General features: G+C 43.4%; 2 protein-coding genes across 4 annotated transcripts; both read left to right on the forward strand.

The window, feature by feature from the left end:
- The first annotated feature begins 116 nt into the window (after positions 1–116).
- On the forward strand, positions 117–9316 carry grna (granulin a). Of its 3 annotated transcripts, none has more exons than XM_069716063.1 (18): positions 117–377; positions 999–1139; positions 1456–1593; positions 1695–1823; positions 2496–2577; positions 2681–2787; positions 2867–3020; positions 3193–3297; positions 4683–4780; positions 4876–4983; positions 5137–5373; positions 5649–5756; positions 5903–6139; positions 6285–6521; positions 6668–6904; positions 7828–8130; positions 8633–8851; positions 9070–9316. In XM_069716063.1, exons 2-18 carry the CDS (start codon positions 999–1001, stop codon positions 9217–9219), a joined length of 2790 nt encoding a protein of 929 aa, XP_069572164.1. In that variant the 5' UTR covers positions 117–377; the 3' UTR covers positions 9220–9316. The 3 variants fall into 3 exon arrangements, with proteins under 3 accessions (XP_069572164.1, XP_069572163.1, XP_069572162.1); XM_069716062.1 differs by having other exon boundaries at positions 118–377; positions 5520–5756; positions 6668–6775; XM_069716061.1 differs by having other exon boundaries at positions 119–377; positions 5520–5756.
- Positions 9317–10517: 1201 nt separating this feature from the next.
- Positions 10518–15451, forward strand: rundc1 (RUN domain containing 1). Its single transcript, XM_069716039.1, has 5 exons — positions 10518–11053; positions 12348–12506; positions 12893–13091; positions 13195–13290; positions 13382–15451. The coding sequence occupies exons 1-5, from the start codon at positions 10661–10663 to the stop codon at positions 14242–14244; spliced, it is 1710 nt and encodes a 569-aa protein (XP_069572140.1). The 5' UTR covers positions 10518–10660; the 3' UTR covers positions 14245–15451.
- Positions 15452–16526: the final 1075 nt, after the last annotated feature.

Below are 16526 nucleotides of genomic sequence, written 5' to 3' on the forward strand. Positions count from 1 at the left end.
TCACTTTTGGCTCCGCCCCTCTTCCTCCGCCCCTCCCCTCCCTCTGGCGCCGCCTGGTGGACTGCGGCGTTTGCGGCTTCCCCGGTATGTAAACAAAGTCCGTCGGCTGGTTGCCCTGTACAATGAGGCAGGAAATTAAAATGTTATCAAGACACATGGAATAATTATTACGTTTTTTTTTTCTAATAATTGACCTGGAGTTGGCGCTGCGGGGTATTCAGGGGAAACTGGGAAAAAAAAACCACCCTTCACGTCACGATCTCTCTCTTGAGGGCGTGTTCATGACAAAGCGAGTCGAGTGTACTTGTGCCACTTTACGGTGAGACGCTTGTGAAACAGCCGACCTGCTCACGACAGCTCTTCAGTCTTCTACGAAGGTGAGAAACGCACGCGTCTTTTTTTTTTTTGAGTCCTGATTGTCTAATGTTAAAAAAAAAAGTCCAGAAGTTTGTAAAAGAAAAACGAAAAAAAGTTGTGGAGACTTAACAATGATGCAGAAATCTAAACTATTTGAAGCTTTGGATTGACGTTTAATCTGCAAACAATTGTCCTCTTGTGTAAATTGTCTTGTTGTGTCAAATCTCCTGTTTACATTATTGTTATTATTACTAGCTAATATAAACTGAAAGTGAGATATCTTACATGAATCCCTGTTACATGAATCCCTGTTGTATCGACTTGTTTATCCGATGTGGACCAATTATGCAATAAAGGAAGTACTTTTAAGGAAATAAAAGAAACTGGAGTCTCAAACAATTAGACTTTTTTTTCTTTTATATATATATAAAAAAGGTTTTCACAATGAAATTAGTTTTTATAGGCACAAATTACTTAAAAAAAAAAGCTACTAGGACAATTGGATTCTTATAATTAAGAGTTTTTGCAGCATTTATGACAAACAATGTATGCTTTTTTTTAGGGAAAAGTGGCGATTCCTCATGCACAGTTTTCACTTTTATTTTTAGTAAAGCCTTCTCTATGTATCCCTTTGTCTGCAGATGCATGGCTCAGTGCTGATTTGTTGGACTCTGCTGGTCCTGGTCGGTGCTGATGAGTGTCCAGATGGAGGGGGATGTGAGGAGGGTCAGACCTGCTGCAACGACCCCACCGACAGCTACGAATGCTGCCCGTTTGATCAGGTAGATGTGGTCGTACCGCCGGCATGTTGTACATAATTCCCCTATCAAAGTGTTTTGGTCCTAAAATAACAAAAGGACAGCATACGTCTTAATTTATCCTTAACTCATCCAGCCAAGGTGTTCACTTTTACCACAACCTATTTAAATAACCCATTTATTGTACTTTTGTAATAAAATACAGTGGTACTATTAATTTCAGTGGTGTTTTATTACTTTACAAGCCAGATTAAAAGCTTTGGCCTCATTTAACCTGTATGGTGCCCATTTCAAAACCGTGAAAGTCAAAGTGTGTTTCTATTAATGCTGTCCTCCGCAGGCTGAGTGCTGCAAGGATCACATTCACTGCTGTCCCACCGACACGGTCTGCGACTCGTCCACGTCCGGCTGTGTGAACGCTACTGTGTCCGTCCCATGGCGGAAAAGAGTCTCCGCTGATCGGCCCGGACTCTCCAAAGTAGGAAGAACACACATCATTTTTTTTCTTGTTTTTTTTCTTGTGATGTCATTAACCCACATGAAATATATTCAGTAATATTGTCCCGCCGTCCCCGCTAGTCCTTCAGGATGATAAAGACATACACCGCGGAGGAAGACGACAACATCTGTCCCGATCAGTCACGGTGCCCCGCCGAGTTCTCCTGTCTGAAGGCTTCCAAGGGGTTTGGCTGCTGTCCTGTATCTCAGGTAATATAATAAGAAGAAGAAACTTTATTTGTACAGCACCTTTCATACAGGAACTGTGGCTCAAAATGCTTCACAGCAAGAGAAATACATGCAGTGATTGACATAAAAACAGATATAAAGGAACATTTAAAGATATAGAAAAGAAATGAGATGCATAAGAACAGATCAAATGCATACAAAACAGATCAAATGTATAAGAACAATAAAATGCATAAAAACAGACCAAATGCATGACAATAGATCAAATGCATAAAATTAAACACAAATAGAGTTAAAAAAAAAATCAAATAAGCAATGTGCATTTAAAAGGTGCGGTAGTTCAAAGTGCAAGAGATTAAAGAAGTAATCAAACTATTGTATAACTCCAGCTATAGACTTTATACAGAAGAATTTTAACGTGAATATGATCTACTGCTGGGATGGAAACACACTTTGATGGGAGTAAACGGACTTCCACACATCAGAGGAACAAGTCCACCATTTAAACCACATATTTACAACCGCAGGCTCCCAAAGAGTCTATAGCTGCTGTGTTATCGAGTGCTGTGAGGAGCTGTTCTGTTTATTTAGAAAAAAAATGTCATTTCCACTTTGACATCCCATTAATGAATGGGGGGTTGGGGGATTTATTGTTTTATAAATTGTTCTGGATGTCCTTATGGTCTATAACAGGGAGTCGCCTGCTCCGACGGGAATCACTGCTGTCCCGAGGCCCATCGGTGCAGCGCTGACGGCCGCTCCTGCATCAAGAACGGTTCGATTTCCTGCAACTTCTTCAGTCTTCGTCTCCCCCTTTTTTTCATGATGCCCCTTTATGCCATTTTTTTAATCGTGATCTTCCCGCCGTGTCGTCTCAGATCTCGTGACGACGGTTCTGTGCGGCGATCGACTGTCCGAGTGTCCCGGCGACACCACGTGCTGCGAAACCCCCAAAGGGACGTGGGGATGTTGTCCGATGCCGCGGGTACGAACCGGCTCCATCTTCATTTCATCGCGGACGGCTGCTGTTGTCTCCGAGGTGTTAAACTTCACTGTCTGAACAGGCGGTGTGCTGCAGCGACAACATGCACTGCTGCCCCGAAGGGACCACGTGCGATGTTCTGCACTTCAAATGCACTTCGTTATCAACCGGCGACGAGATGCCGATGTGGGCCAAGCTGCCTGCCAGGATCAGAGAGGAGTGGGAGAACCAGAAAGGTCAGATGGTGTGTGTGTGTGTGTGTGTGTGTGTGTGTGTGTGTGTGTGTGTGTGTGTGTGTGTGTGTGTGTGTGTGTGTGTGTGTGTTTGTCTGTTTTATTTCCTTCTTCTGGTTAATCATCCGTGAGTGTGTTCATGCAAACCTGATCTCTGTGTTTTTTCTACTTTCAGTTCACAATGCTGGAACTGAAAAAGTCCCTGAAGGCACCACAGACAATTTACTTCCTCCTTCTGGGAGGGAAGTGTCGGTGTCATCTGTCACCAAGGCAGCCAAAGGTGAGCTCATCATGAGGCGTTAAATTATGTGAGACAAGGACATACAGACCAACATTATGTATCAGAAGATGTGTTTTCAGCCACCAAAGTTTCTAATACTTTGAATTACAGATTTATCCACAGAATTTTCTCTAGTTTTGGTTTAACAACACGAGTACCACCATGTTGTTCCATTTTAGGAGTGGTGCATCGGTGTGTCGTTTATTGGCTCGGCTAAATGTTACACTATTTCCTGCTGTGACAAAACAACATTTATGCTGCAGGACAGGTCTATCAAGGCTAAAATGAATCATAGCAGCTTTCTTCCTGCATGCCGTTTCAATCTTATAGTTCTTACTAGCCTGTTTTTTTATTTAACATTGAAGGTATCATGTGTAGTTTTGTTCGAAACTAAAAATATTTTGTTTGTGTTTTTCACCAAAAATTACACACAAGTAAACAAATGCAGCTGCCTCGTGTTCGTGAACAGCCGTTACAAAGCCTCGAGTTCAGATTCTGTCCGGTGCCCTCTTTGCTAGTTCAGAGCGGTTTGGAGCAGGAAGTGACCATATTTGGACGAGCTGGGGGAGGAGCCAGCGGTGGATCTGACTAATCTGATTGGAAACATGACGATACTACGTCCCACCCACCAATAGCTGTAACCTGACTGCACCACAGGGCTGTCAATCAAACAGACACGCCCCCCAAAACAGGTCTTTTTGAATCTTCTTTTCTAATTAATGAGGGATTATTTTCAGATGAACCTCCAGAAAACTAATAAGGAGTGACTTTAGCTAACAACACCGAGATAACTGATGGACACATTTTATTCACTTTGGATTTGATGAGAGAAGTTGAATGGGAGTCTATGGAGCCGAAGGCTTTTTGGAGCCGACCTCTAGTGGCACTCGGTGGTATTGCAGCGTAAGGGACTTCTGCATCGGCCTCATTTTTCAGATACTGAAGCTACGAACACTTTTATAAACAGTCTGATTGCAAAGCTGCAGTTATGACTGTTGCAGCTCGGGGTCACAATAGCACAGAACAACAAGAGGAAGCGGACTCCTTTTGTTCATAGATGTATTCGGGAGAAATGGACTCAAAGATGGCGCCAGCTCAGTTGAATGAAAAGTGCTTGCCTCCAACATGAGCCAACAAAAGTTTTCTTGCTTTTTAGTTTGCGTTTTCGTTACATCGCCTACTGCACATGCTCGTTAGTGTGTCTCTTGTCACGTTGGCACAATTTAAATAAAACTTTGACTTTGACATCTGCCTCGGTGAAGATCTGCTCCTTCAAGCTGTACTTTTCTCAGCATGAGGGCAGGTTTCTGACAAGTAGGAAACAGGTTTGGATTTGTTTTCCCAACATGACTTTTGGTATTTTTATTTAATTTTTTTTTTTTCAGGAAATCCAGTCAGTTGCAATAAAAATACTGCCTGTCCCGATGGCACCACCTGCTGTAAAACCCAAAAGGGAGGCTGGTCCTGCTGTCCTCTGCCAGAGGTAACTTTTTGTCAGCCACTTTCCCGAAAAAGTTCTCATTGAAAGTGTAAATCTTCGAAGTTAAATGTGTATTTTCTGTTTTGAACCCCCGGCAGAGCGTACCGGGAAACGATGTCCAATGTGACAAGACCGCTGCCTGTGCTGATGGCACCACCTGCTGCAAAACCCAAGAGGGAGGCTGGGCCTGCTGTCCTCTGCCAGAGGTCAAAGTTTACTGCCATTTTCTCAAATTGTTCCTGTTAAATGTTTAAATTTGCGGAGTTCAAGACGTTTCCAGTGGGAAAATCTTTCAACCTGAAGGTGTCTCCAGTGTATTTAAAGTGTTCTTTTTTTTTTGTCCGCTCATCATTTCACAGGCTGTTTGTTGTGAAGACTTCGTCCACTGCTGTCCAAAAGGGAAGAAATGTAACGTGGCTGCAGGGACCTGCGATGACGGGTTGTTCTCTCAGACCTGGGTCGAGAAGGTACCTGCGATCCCCCGGCAGAGCGTACCAGGAAACGATGTCCAATGTGACAAGACCGCTGCCTGTGCTGATGGCACCACCTGCTGCAAAACCCAAGAGGGAGGCTGGGCCTGCTGTCCTCTGCCAGAGGTCAAAGTTTACTGCCATTTTCTCAAATTGTTCCTGTTAAATGTTTAAATTTGTTAAGATATGTCCAGTGGGAAAATCTTTCAACCTGAAGGTGTCTCCAGTGTATTTAAAGTGCTCTTTTTTTTTGTCCGCTCATCATTTTACAGGCTGTTTGTTGTGAGGACTTCGTCCACTGCTGTCCAAAAGGGAAGAAATGTAACGTGGCTGCAGGGACCTGCGATGACGGGCTGTTCTCTCAGACCTGGGTCGAGAAGGTACCTGCGATCCCCCGGCAGAGCGTACCGGGAAACGATGTCCAATGTGACAAGACCGCTGCCTGTGCTGATGGCACCACCTGCTGCAAAACCCAAGAGGGAGGCTGGGCCTGCTGTCCTCTGCCAGAGGTCAAAGTTTACTGCCATTTTCTCAAAAAGTTCCTATTAAATGTTTAAATTTGTTAAGATATGTCCAGTGGGAAAATCTTTCAACCTGAAGGTGTCTCCAGTGTATTTCAAGTGCTCTTTTTTTTTGTCCGCTCATCATTTTACAGGCTGTTTGTTGTGAAGACTTCGTCCACTGCTGTCCAAAAGGGAAGAAATGTAACGTGGCTGCAGGGACCTGCGATGATGGGTTGTTCTCTCAGACCTGGGTCGAGAAGGTACCTGCGATCCCCCGGCAGAGCGTACCAGGAAACGATGTCCAATGTGACAAGACCGCTGCCTGTGCTGATGGCACCACCTGCTGCAAAACCCAAGAGGGAGGCTGGGCCTGCTGTCCTCTGCCAGAGGTCAAAGTTTACTGCCATTTTCTCAAATAGTTCCTATTAAATGTTTAAATTTGTTAAGATATGTCCAGTGGGAAAATCTTTCAACCTGAAGGTGTCTCCAGTGTATTTCAAGTGTTCTTTTTTTTGTCCGCTCATCATTTTACAGGCTGTTTGTTGTGAAGACTTCGTCCACTGCTGTCCAAAAGGGAAGAAATGTAACGTGGCTGCAGGGACCTGCAATGACGGGCTGTTCTCTCAGACCTGGGTCGAGAAGGTACCTGCGATCCCCCGGCAGAGCGTACCAGGAAACGATGTCCAATGTGACAAGACCGCTGCCTGTGCTGATGGCACCACCTGCTGCAAAACCCAAGAGGGAGGCTGGGCCTGCTGTCCTCTGCCAGAGGTCAAAGTTTACTGCCATTTTCTCAAATTGTTCCTGTTAAATGTTTAAATTTGTTAAGATATGTCCAGTGGGAAAATCTTTCAACCTGAAGGTGTCTCCAGTGTATTTAAAGTGTTCTTTTTTTTTGTCCGCTCATCATTTTAAAGGCTGTTTGTTGTGAAGACTTCATCCACTGCTGTCCAAAAGGGAAGAAATGTAACGTGGCTGCAGGGACCTGCGATGATGGGTTGTTCTCTCAGACCTGGGTCGAGAAGGTACCTGCGATCCCCCGGCAGAGCGTACCGGGAAACGATGTTCAATGTGACAAGACCGCTGCCTGTGCTGATGGCACCACCTGCTGCAAAACCCAAGAGGGAGGCTGGGCCTGCTGTCCTCTGCCGCAGGTTGAAGAGAATTTTTTGCCCCTTTAATGTAGTAAATGTAAATGTAGTCAACTGTAGGTAAAGTGAAAGCTGCGCAGTCAACTGAAATTCCTCCGTGTGTTACATTTATAGAGAAAGCTGGCTTTTCTGAGTAGCCGTGCCTTCAAGTACCAGGATGCATTGCGTGCGAGCTTCTCACTTCGAAAAACCTTTGTTCCTTTTTGCCAAGAACTCTTCGCTTCTCACAAGGCACTGAACAATTAAAGCAATAAGCAGCCAGACATTATTGTTTTGCAGCGACAGAAGGAAAGAAGGTGTTTATAAATCGGGAAGCTCGTCGTATCCTGTAATTCTTGTCCAACGTTGCTGCGTTTTGCCACTTTTGTCCACTTTGTTAACAATCGGTGACAAAAGATCAGTGACACTCGGTAGCAAATCGTTGTAAGTCAAACCAATTTCTTCGAGTCATAAAGTGTGTTGCACCAGTTTTGTTTGTACCGTGACTGAGAACTCTCCGTGCGTGTTAACAGTCCCCCCCAACAATGACTGATTTAATGCATAAATAATAATATTAAAGTAAAAAAACTTACAATAATAAACCACTCTCAAAGGAGCCGCACTGACAGCTCTTGCACTTTAAATGACATTTAAAATCCCCCCAAAAATCAAAATTTTCCATTGTTTTGGAGCGTGTTTATACTGTCGTATTCCTAATTTTGATTAAACTCCCTCATAGTCGCCTCCTTTTTTCTTTTTTTTTTAAACAAAGAAAAAGATGAAAAGTTTGAAAGCGTTGCGCTTGTTACGTGTGCAGCACATAGTTATTCAACAAGTAAGTGCCTCTACAGGCAGAAGATGTAATCAATCGGTCACTTTTAAGAGTAAAATCACACACAATCATACTTTTATAAAGACAACATTTGTCATTTTGTGTTTTTTTTAAGGCGGTCTGCTGCGACGACCACGAGCACTGCTGCCCCGCCGGCACCACCTGCAACCCGACCAGCACGAGCTGCGACCACGCCTCGGGCTCGACACCCATGAAGCGGAAGACGCCGGCGTTTCTAACGAGCACGAAGCAGCGGGAGGAGGAGAAGCCCGAGGAGGACAAGGTGATGAAGACACAGGAGGAGGATGATGAAGAACAGGGCAGTAATAAGTGTGACGCCGAGACCAGCTGCCCTCAGCACACCACCTGCTGCTTCATGACCTCGTCTCATCGGTGGGGCTGCTGCCCGCTGCCGGACGTGAGTTTATTGACCTCCACTCACTCATCTATCAGTTCATCATCGTCAGTGGAAAGATTTATAGTTTTGTCTCTAAAGATGTCAGCGTTTAGCTTTTACAGCTTATTTTTTATAATAATTTAAAAAAAAAGGAAGTAGAGAAAAGATCAGCACATTTCAGAAGGATCTAAAAGCGTCTCTCCACCCACGCTGCAGTTTCTCAAGCCCACCCAAAAAAAAAAAAAAAAACGTGTCCCTAATTTGCACGATGAAATCGTTCCACTGAAATCTCTACTTTCATTTCCTATTTTTTAATTTCTGACTTCAGGCTTCAAGTCTGCAAACACTCAGGAGAATTTCATTCCTTTTTTTCGTTATGAATTTATAGCCGGTAAAAGATGAATTCATTCCCTTTTAATTGTAGTGTTTTTTGATGGGAAAAAACAACAACTGGGTTGATTGAAAAAAAAAAAAACACTGTCCGATGTGAAAGCAGCACTTCCTCTTTCTCACTTCCCTGCAGGCGGTGTGCTGTGCCGACGGGAGACACTGTTGCCCCGCCCACTATCGGTGCGATGAGAGCAGGACCTCTTGCGTGAAAGGAGACGTGGAGGTCCCGTGGTACGCCAAACGTCCGGCCGATCCCAGATCTGTGCACTGCGATGACGGGAGTCAGTGTCCCGTGGACTCCACCTGCTGCCGGCTGCTCACCAGAGAGTGGGGCTGCTGCCCGCTGAAAAATGTGAGCGTGTGATTAGTGGGCGGAGCTTTGACATGATGCACTATAGATGCTCTATCTATCTATCTATCTATCTATCTATCTATCTATCTATCTATCTATCTATCTATCTATCTATCTATCTATCTATCTATCTATCTATCTATCTATCTATCTATCTATCTATCCAATAATATACCACTCCCAAAGAAGCCATAATCACTTCCCGTCCTCCCCCGCAGGCGGTGTGCTGCGCCGACATGAAGCGCTGCTGTCCGAGCGGACACACCTGCACCGCAGCCGGATCCTGCACCGAGAACGCCGGGCCGAGCTGGCACGACTGGCGCTTCCTCTCCGGCGACAAGACGAAGAAGAGCGCTCCAGTTCTGTGAAAAACATCCCTCCGCTGCACCACCGTCTGTTTCCTCAACGCAATGCACCAATGCAGGAAAACAGAAAGGGACTTCATGATGATTTAAAAAAAATAATAGTAATAATAATAATTCTGCTTTGTTCAAAGGTGATGAAATGCTGACACTGTGACAATGAGTTGCACTTTCGGTGTTAAGAGATGTTCTGTGAACTCGGAGGTGCGAGTTTTTGTTTGTTTTTTATCTCGCCCGCATCTTAATTCACATCTGACGTAAAGCGATCGTGTGGATAAAACTCGTTTTACTTGTTACTCCGAGCACACACACAAGTTTGTTACTTGAAACTCTACTTTATCTATAAAGACGACACCTGAAACACTCCAAAGGCGATATGATTTAACTCACTGTCACTCATCTGTTTCTGTATCTGCTGGTTTCTGTTGCATTTCTTCTTTATCAATAATAATTCAATGTTGTTTGCGATGATCAATATGATGAAATTGGACTGCTGTTACTCAGCCTCATGATGAATGAATGAGATTTTTATGGAACTTTGACTGATTTTTGTTTTTAATATAATTTTGTGGCATCATCTCAAGATGGACAATTACTCATTAATCATCTTCTTGGAATTATTTTTTTATTTGTTGTATCTTCTTGTTAATGTGCGTTATTTTGCAGGACAAGTCAGAGAGGACTTTTCCACTGAAGCAATAAACAAGAAAATAACGACATTAAAAACTCGCAAATCATTCATTTTAGTATAAGTCTCTGACATATGAAACAACATTTATTAAACACACATTTATTTATAGAATTCAGTTCCTTTTGTCAACTTAAAAACGAATAGCTTAAAACCATATTCAAAAAAAGTGCAAAGAAAACACCTGCTACATAAAGGAGGAGCACTTTAGTCTTGTGTAAATAGTGACGTCATGAAACCGGTCTGTTTCCCTTTACTTCCGGAGTCTTTAGGATGACGTCGAACTCTTTGAGCCTTTTTCTCCTCAACATCAGTATTTTTTTTTATAGTGATTTCAGTTTATTATGATGGTTTGCGGGGCCTCCCCTTTATGAGCAGTAAAGTACCTCTATTGTACAAGTGAGCAAAGGTACTTCCGATTTTTTTTATTTCAAAATAAAAGCCTAAACTAGAGACTATTTTCCCCTCCTCTGATTCAATATAAAAAACACGTTAACAGCTCCTTTTAGTTGTACTTTTATGAAATGCTTTTATTTTGGATATATATATATGCTGCACTTCCGTTTTAACTTGACGTGCTTCCGTTTGACGTATGAACCATCCTGTTCCAAGATGGCGATGCACCTGTTCCTCCGGCCGTGATTCTTGTTTGTTATCTGCGCAACAGACGAGAACAAAACCGTCTGGAAGACTTTTTGTTTATTTAACAAACTGGCGACGGTTAACGAACAGCTGGAGTGAAAAAAAAATAAAATAAAAATGTCCACGGAGGAGCTGTCAGCCTCGGACAGCGAGGCTGCGTTCACCGGCGCCGGGGAGCGGTGGGCGCCGGTGGGCGCCGTGGCCAGCCCCGAGGAGGAGAGCGGCGGCGGCGGCGGCGGCCAGCCGAGGCGGAGGGTCTCGTCGTCGGCCTCCGACGAGGAGCTGGCCGGCCGGCTGAGGAAGCTCGAGGAGGAGCAGGACCTGCTGAACTCCTCCCTCCTCGCGCTCACCTCTCACTTCGCGCAGGTCCAGTTCCGTCTGAAGCAGATCGTCCACGCGCAGACCGACGAGAAGGAGCGCATGCTGGCGGAGCTGGAGGAGTTCGCCTTCCGCGGCTGCCCGCACGTCGTCGGCTGCAGAGCTCAGGATGCCAAACAGCTGGAGAACTCGGTGAGGATCCGCAATACAAACACCTCCACCTCCTCCTCCGCCTCTCCGCCCCTTTGACAGGAGGTCCAAAAACATTAATTAATTTAAATACAACTCTTTTATTGATCCTCGTCATTATTAACAGCACATTATAAGTGTTATGAGACTTCAGTGTCCTATTTCCATGCAGCTGGAAAACAGCTGGAATTATTATTTTTATTATTATTAAATGTTTGGATTGTTTTTTTTTTAGGCAACGACCTTGTTAATTATAATTATTCTCCACTTCTTGCCTCTTAATCAGGAGGATTTACTGCTTTTTTTTTTTTATGGTTTAAAAATATTTTGTTCAAGTTCAACCTGTTAGTGATCAATAAATTCTGTGCATTATAGCTAAAGAACTTAAACCACTTGATCAATAACCTCCTTTTTTTGTATTACATTGTTTTTGAGGCAATGACTTAACAAAACATGTCAACAATTATAATTATTCTCCACTTCTTCCCTTTGATTAATGCTTTTTTTAAAATATTGTTTTGATGTTTAAAAAAAAAGTTTTTTCAAGTTTTAGTCAAGGAATTTACAGATAAATAATTGAGTTTGATTTTTTTTTTAATTAAATCTAAAATGTCTAATATGAGAAAAATAAAAGCAGTAGCTTTAAAAAAAAAAAAACATTTACTGTCCAACCTGTTAGTAATCAATAAATTATGTATTAATAATAAAGCTCATGGAGATATTCATACAAATACACACATGCAAGTGAGTGCGTGTGCTGTTTTATTAACAGAAATTATTCAGGTTTGTGATTTAAAGCTGATTTAAAGGGAGTTTATTGAGTCACTCGCTGTTACCACTGGTGGAAAAACGCTCCTTTCTGTCACTACGTGATGCTCACGGTATGAAAACGCCTCCAGCAGATGGCTGTCTGTTTAATTTAAAGGTTTTCTGTGTTTCCTCGTTCACTCGCTGCCTCTCGGAGTAACAGCTTCATTACCTGCATGTAATATGACGTTTTTTTTATTTTTTTATTTCTTTCCTGTCACATGCTTTAACATTGCAGGGCGATCTTGTGAGTATGAAACCTGATATTTCTTCAAGAGTTTGGTGTGTGTGTGTGTGTGTGTGTTTTTTTGTTTTGTTTTTGTGTCTTATGTTGTGATATTTGTTGTTTAAAGCTGTGTAAAGTGTTTTACCAAACAGCTGAGCCATCTGGTGTGTGTGTGTGTGTGTGTGTGTGTGTGTGTGTGTGTGTGTGTGTGTGTGTGTGTGTGTGTGTGTGTGTCTCTCTCTCTCTCTCTCTCTCTACCGTCAGACCGAGCGGGAGAAGAGGGAACGTCTGGAGGCTCAGAGGGAGAAACAGAAGGATCTGATTTTCCAGCTGAAGACGCAGCTGGACGATCTGGAGCGCTTCGCCTACCAGGAGGGCAGCTACGACTCGCTGCCGCAGTCCGTCGTCATGGAGAGACAGAAGGTGGGAATACGACAACAACAAGCAAACAAACAAACAGACAAACAAAAAAGGTTGTGCAATCAGCCTTTTTATTTATTTATTTTATTCCGAGAGGAAATAAATATTTTACAACCAACTTAAAGCCGCTTCCCAAACTAGCTTTTCTCACACCTGAAGTGTCCTCGGTTTCCCGTCTGTTACGTTGAGCACATGATGGGATGTTTACGTGTTGGTGATCATAATAAGTCAGAATTTGAAGACTTCCTTTTTCCATAAACCAGAATCAAGAATCCGTGAACATCCTTTGTTCTGATTTACCCAGCGTCTCTCCTCCTGAGTCTGTTGTAGTCGGGACCAAATCAAACCAGGGGTGTTGCATGTTTTAAGAAGACTTCACCGCCTTCCAGGTCATCATCGACGAGCTGATCAAAAAACTGGACGTGAACCTGAACGAAGACATCGGGAACTTGTCGCCGGAGGAGCTGAGGCAGCGGGTGGACATCGCCATCGCTCAGATCGTGAACCCGGCCCGGGTCAAGGAGCAGCTGGTGGAGCAGCTCAAGACCCAGATCAGGGACCTGGAGATGTTCATCAACTTCATCCAGGGTACGCAGGGGTGGGAGGTCTGATCTCTAGTTCCTATCGCAGTGCCTGCTTTCATATTTAATGCATAACTTTGCCTTTTTTTTTTTTTTTTTTCTTCCTTCAGATGAGGTGGGGAACCCTCTGCTGTCCGACGGCGGACTGAGCCAGCAGCCGCAAGCAGCACGGAGCAACGCCAGAGCTGCAGGAGCGAAGAGGACAGGTCGGTCACTTCGCATAGAACTTTTAATAAATATGCTTTGAAAAAGGTCCTAATAAACAAAACCCCCATTTCCCCTCTGGATCTCCTGCAGTGGACCCGGAGCAGGCCAAGCAGATGCGTGAGACCGGCCTGCAGCTCATCCAGAAGGCCCTGGCCGTGCTGCAGATCTTCGCCGCCAGCCAGTTCGGCTGCTCGGCCGGCCACGTGGTCCCGACCGTGTGGCCCCAGGACCCGGCCGGGCAGGACTACGGGCCCCTGCTGCAGGGCCTGGAGGCCGCCGTGGAGAAGGTGCGGGTGCTGGGCTCGCGCAGACACCCCTCCGTCGAGCACGTGGTCAGCTACACCAGCGGTTCGGCGCCGGGCGCCCGAGACGAGCTCACCGCGTCCGTGAGGAAGGAGCTGGCGGTCGCTCTGAAGGACCTGCTGGCCCATGGCCTCTTCTCGCCCTCCCAGACCATGAGCCTGGTGCTGGCGCCCATCTCCTGCCTGCTGCCTTACCGCCCCGGCCCGCAGACCGTGCACCCGTGGGAGCTCTTCGTCAAGTACTACCAATCCAAAAACGGGAAGGCCTTCGTGGAGTCGCCGGCCCGCCAGCTGTCGCAGTCCTTCAGCCTGCCCGTAGGGGGCGGCCCCGTGACCGTCACCCCGAAGCAGTCGCTGCTGTGGGCCATCCACACGGTGCTGAAGGAGCACGGACGCTACAAGCGCGGCCCGGACACCGAGTTCAAAGCGCTGGTGTGCATGGCGCTGAACGAGCAGCGGCTGGTGTCGTGGCTCAACCTGCTCTGTAAGTCGGGGACTCTGATCCACCCGCACTACCAGGCCTGGAGCTACATGGCCCAGACGGGCTTCGAGGGAGCCCTGCGCATCCTGGGGCGCCTAAGCCACCTGCGCTTTAACCTCCCGGTGGACCTGGCCGTTCGGCAGCTCAAGAACATCAAGGACGCCTTCTGAGGAGGCGAAAGCATTTTTGTTTTTGTTTTTATCAGCTAAACTCCACCAAAACCATTCAGGACCAAAAAAGCATGACTCGGTGCTTTGAGCGTGTGTAAACCTTTTTTTTTAAAGGTTATCTACCCGTCTAAAATTGAAGTGCAACGTACGTGGTGTCCGTGGTGTCATGCATGAATGTGTTCATCTGCATACGTTCAAAGATGCCAAAAGCGCTACTTGTACTGCAAAACATGCCTTAGAGTGGAGATTACCTCATCTGCAGTGAAAGCCTTCCTGACCTTCCTGACCTGTCGTCCCGAGACTTTTTTTCCTGCTACCGTGGTTTCTGACACGGTAAACGGAGAGTTTCGCGACTGGTGCTGGTTTCGGAGCGAAAAGTCTGTTTTACAGAGTGAATTATTCTGCTGGTAAAAAAATCACATGTAGCAAATTCAGCTCCGAAGTCTCTCGCCGGGTCGAAGCGTGGCCGACCAACATGGAGCGATCAGCTGAAAGGCTCCTGTCGTTTTATTTTGTGTTTCCGGCGTCGACTCCGTCTGAACTGCCGTTTTTTTTTCCTCCTCCTCTTCCAGTTGTACTTCAGTCCTTACGATTGAGAATAAATCTCCCGTTTAAACATGATTTTAGTTTTATTTCAGATCCTTTTTTTTTTTTTTTTTTTTAATCTTCCAGAGACAGCCGAGTCGCACGAATCATATCCTTAATAAAGTGAATGTAACAAACCATAGATGCTATTAAACTGAGGTTAGTTTATATCTGCTGTTGTTTTGTTTTTTTAAACTTCAGCGGTTCCTGTGACCACACGTATGTGCCGAAAACCTCAGAGTAGGTGTGCTGATTTAAAGATAAAAACCTCATTCCATATTTTATGTTAAAGGCAAATCTGTGTTCTGTTTGGGCCACATTTAGTACATCCAACGCTTTATTTTAATTCCTCTTTTCCCATTTTTCTGTTGTTGTTCTGTTCAGCCGTTGTGTTGTAATTTATGTAAAGAGATGTTTATTTATTTATTATGATGACGTAGGTGAAACTCTTCCTGTAACTGGTCAGTCTGGGAACAATAGACACAGCGGATCATTGAAATTGTGCTATTTATGTTTGTTTTATTTTAATCAACTTCAATCACAGATGATATATTTGGGGACACGAGTTGTTTTTGGTTTTTATCATATTTAATGCATACCTGCTATCTGTAAACAAATTAAATGTGATAAAAGAACCGCTAACCTGTCAATGACTCTTTTTATTTTTACATTTCAGATTTTTGACCAATATGATTAGAAATACAGTTTTATGTGGTGACTCATAATGAAGACTTTTACTTTCTTTTTCTTTAGCTTTATTGCAAGAAAATGTAAAAGAACAAGGTCAACAGACCATCCTGAATCAGACATGTAATACGTTGCTATAAAAATAGACACGTGACACAATATTTGTGTTATTCAACAAAATAATATTTTAAAATGTTAAATCATCTCACTGCGACCAATTTAAATAGTTCCAAAGCCAAAATAATTAAATGCTTCTTATTGTAAAAAAAAAAAAAAAAAAAAAAATCTGCTTTCTTTATACTACAATGCATCTATATTAAATAGCCCAGTCAGCATATTATACACTAACAGGGTCAAATCATTTGGTATATTCTGCTGCTTATGTAGTTTTACTTAAAATGTTAAATTCTCCTATTTTTTCAAGCAAAAGATCTGATTCTTCCTCCAGAAAATTCATACCTGAAGCCCTAAACAAATTCAACACAATGTGAACAAATTTAATAAATAATTGCAGATTTCTGTGAATTTGTTTTTTTTTGTAAATTCACATTTTGAAAAAAACCCAAACTAAAAGAATATTTTGCAGAGAATTACTTGTGCCGTATTTTTCTATTTAAAATGTTGTTTTTTTTTTAATCTAAGGTTTATTTTATTTTTTTCAAGAATAAGAACTTTATTGAACAAGATTTACAAACACAACATTTACAAACAGTGTAGAAAAATACTTATTATTTCGTACAGAAAAGGTAGCAGTGTGGAAATAATAGGACAATAGAATAACAAATAGCAAAAGTAAATAAATAAACAAAATAATAAATAAATAATACAGATGGATTTAAATACATAAATTCTCTTGATATAAAAATATCATATGAGAAAAAAATATATACATAAAAATGGCATATTATTCCTCTTCGAAAATTTCTTCATACAGTTGAACAGTTTTGTTACTTTTCTCAGTATTAAATCCGTTTGAGAGTCTTTAATAATCTTTATATTCTCCCAAAACA

The sequence above is a fragment of the Brachyistius frenatus genome, unplaced genomic scaffold (assembly GCF_029030835.1).
Source record: "Brachyistius frenatus isolate BFR_SWC_R1_liver_20210118 unplaced genomic scaffold, ASM2903083v1 Contig_151, whole genome shotgun sequence".
Classification (NCBI taxonomy): domain Eukaryota; kingdom Metazoa; phylum Chordata; class Actinopteri; family Embiotocidae; genus Brachyistius; species Brachyistius frenatus.

What these genes read in the sequence shown, in the direction of transcription:
- grna (XM_069716061.1), top strand. Translation starts at nt 999, where the DNA reads ATGCATGGCTCAGTGCTGATTTGTTGGACTCTGCTGGTCCTGGTCGGT. An exon ending in GATGTTGTCCGATGCCGCGG is followed by an intron (nt 2,788 to 2,866) that starts GTACGAACCGGC and finishes CTGTCTGAACAG; the next exon opens with GCGGTGTGCTGCAGCGACAA. An exon ending in CCTGCTGTCCTCTGCCAGAG is followed by an intron (nt 6,140 to 6,284) that starts GTCAAAGTTTAC and finishes ATCATTTTACAG; the next exon opens with GCTGTTTGTTGTGAAGACTT.
- rundc1 (XM_069716039.1), top strand. Translation starts at nt 10,661, where the DNA reads ATGTCCACGGAGGAGCTGTCAGCCTCGGACAGCGAGGCTGCGTTCACC. An exon ending in CCAAACAGCTGGAGAACTCG is followed by an intron (nt 11,054 to 12,347) that starts GTGAGGATCCGC and finishes CTCTACCGTCAG; the next exon opens with ACCGAGCGGGAGAAGAGGGA. An exon ending in TCGTCATGGAGAGACAGAAG is followed by an intron (nt 12,507 to 12,892) that starts GTGGGAATACGA and finishes ACCGCCTTCCAG; the next exon opens with GTCATCATCGACGAGCTGAT.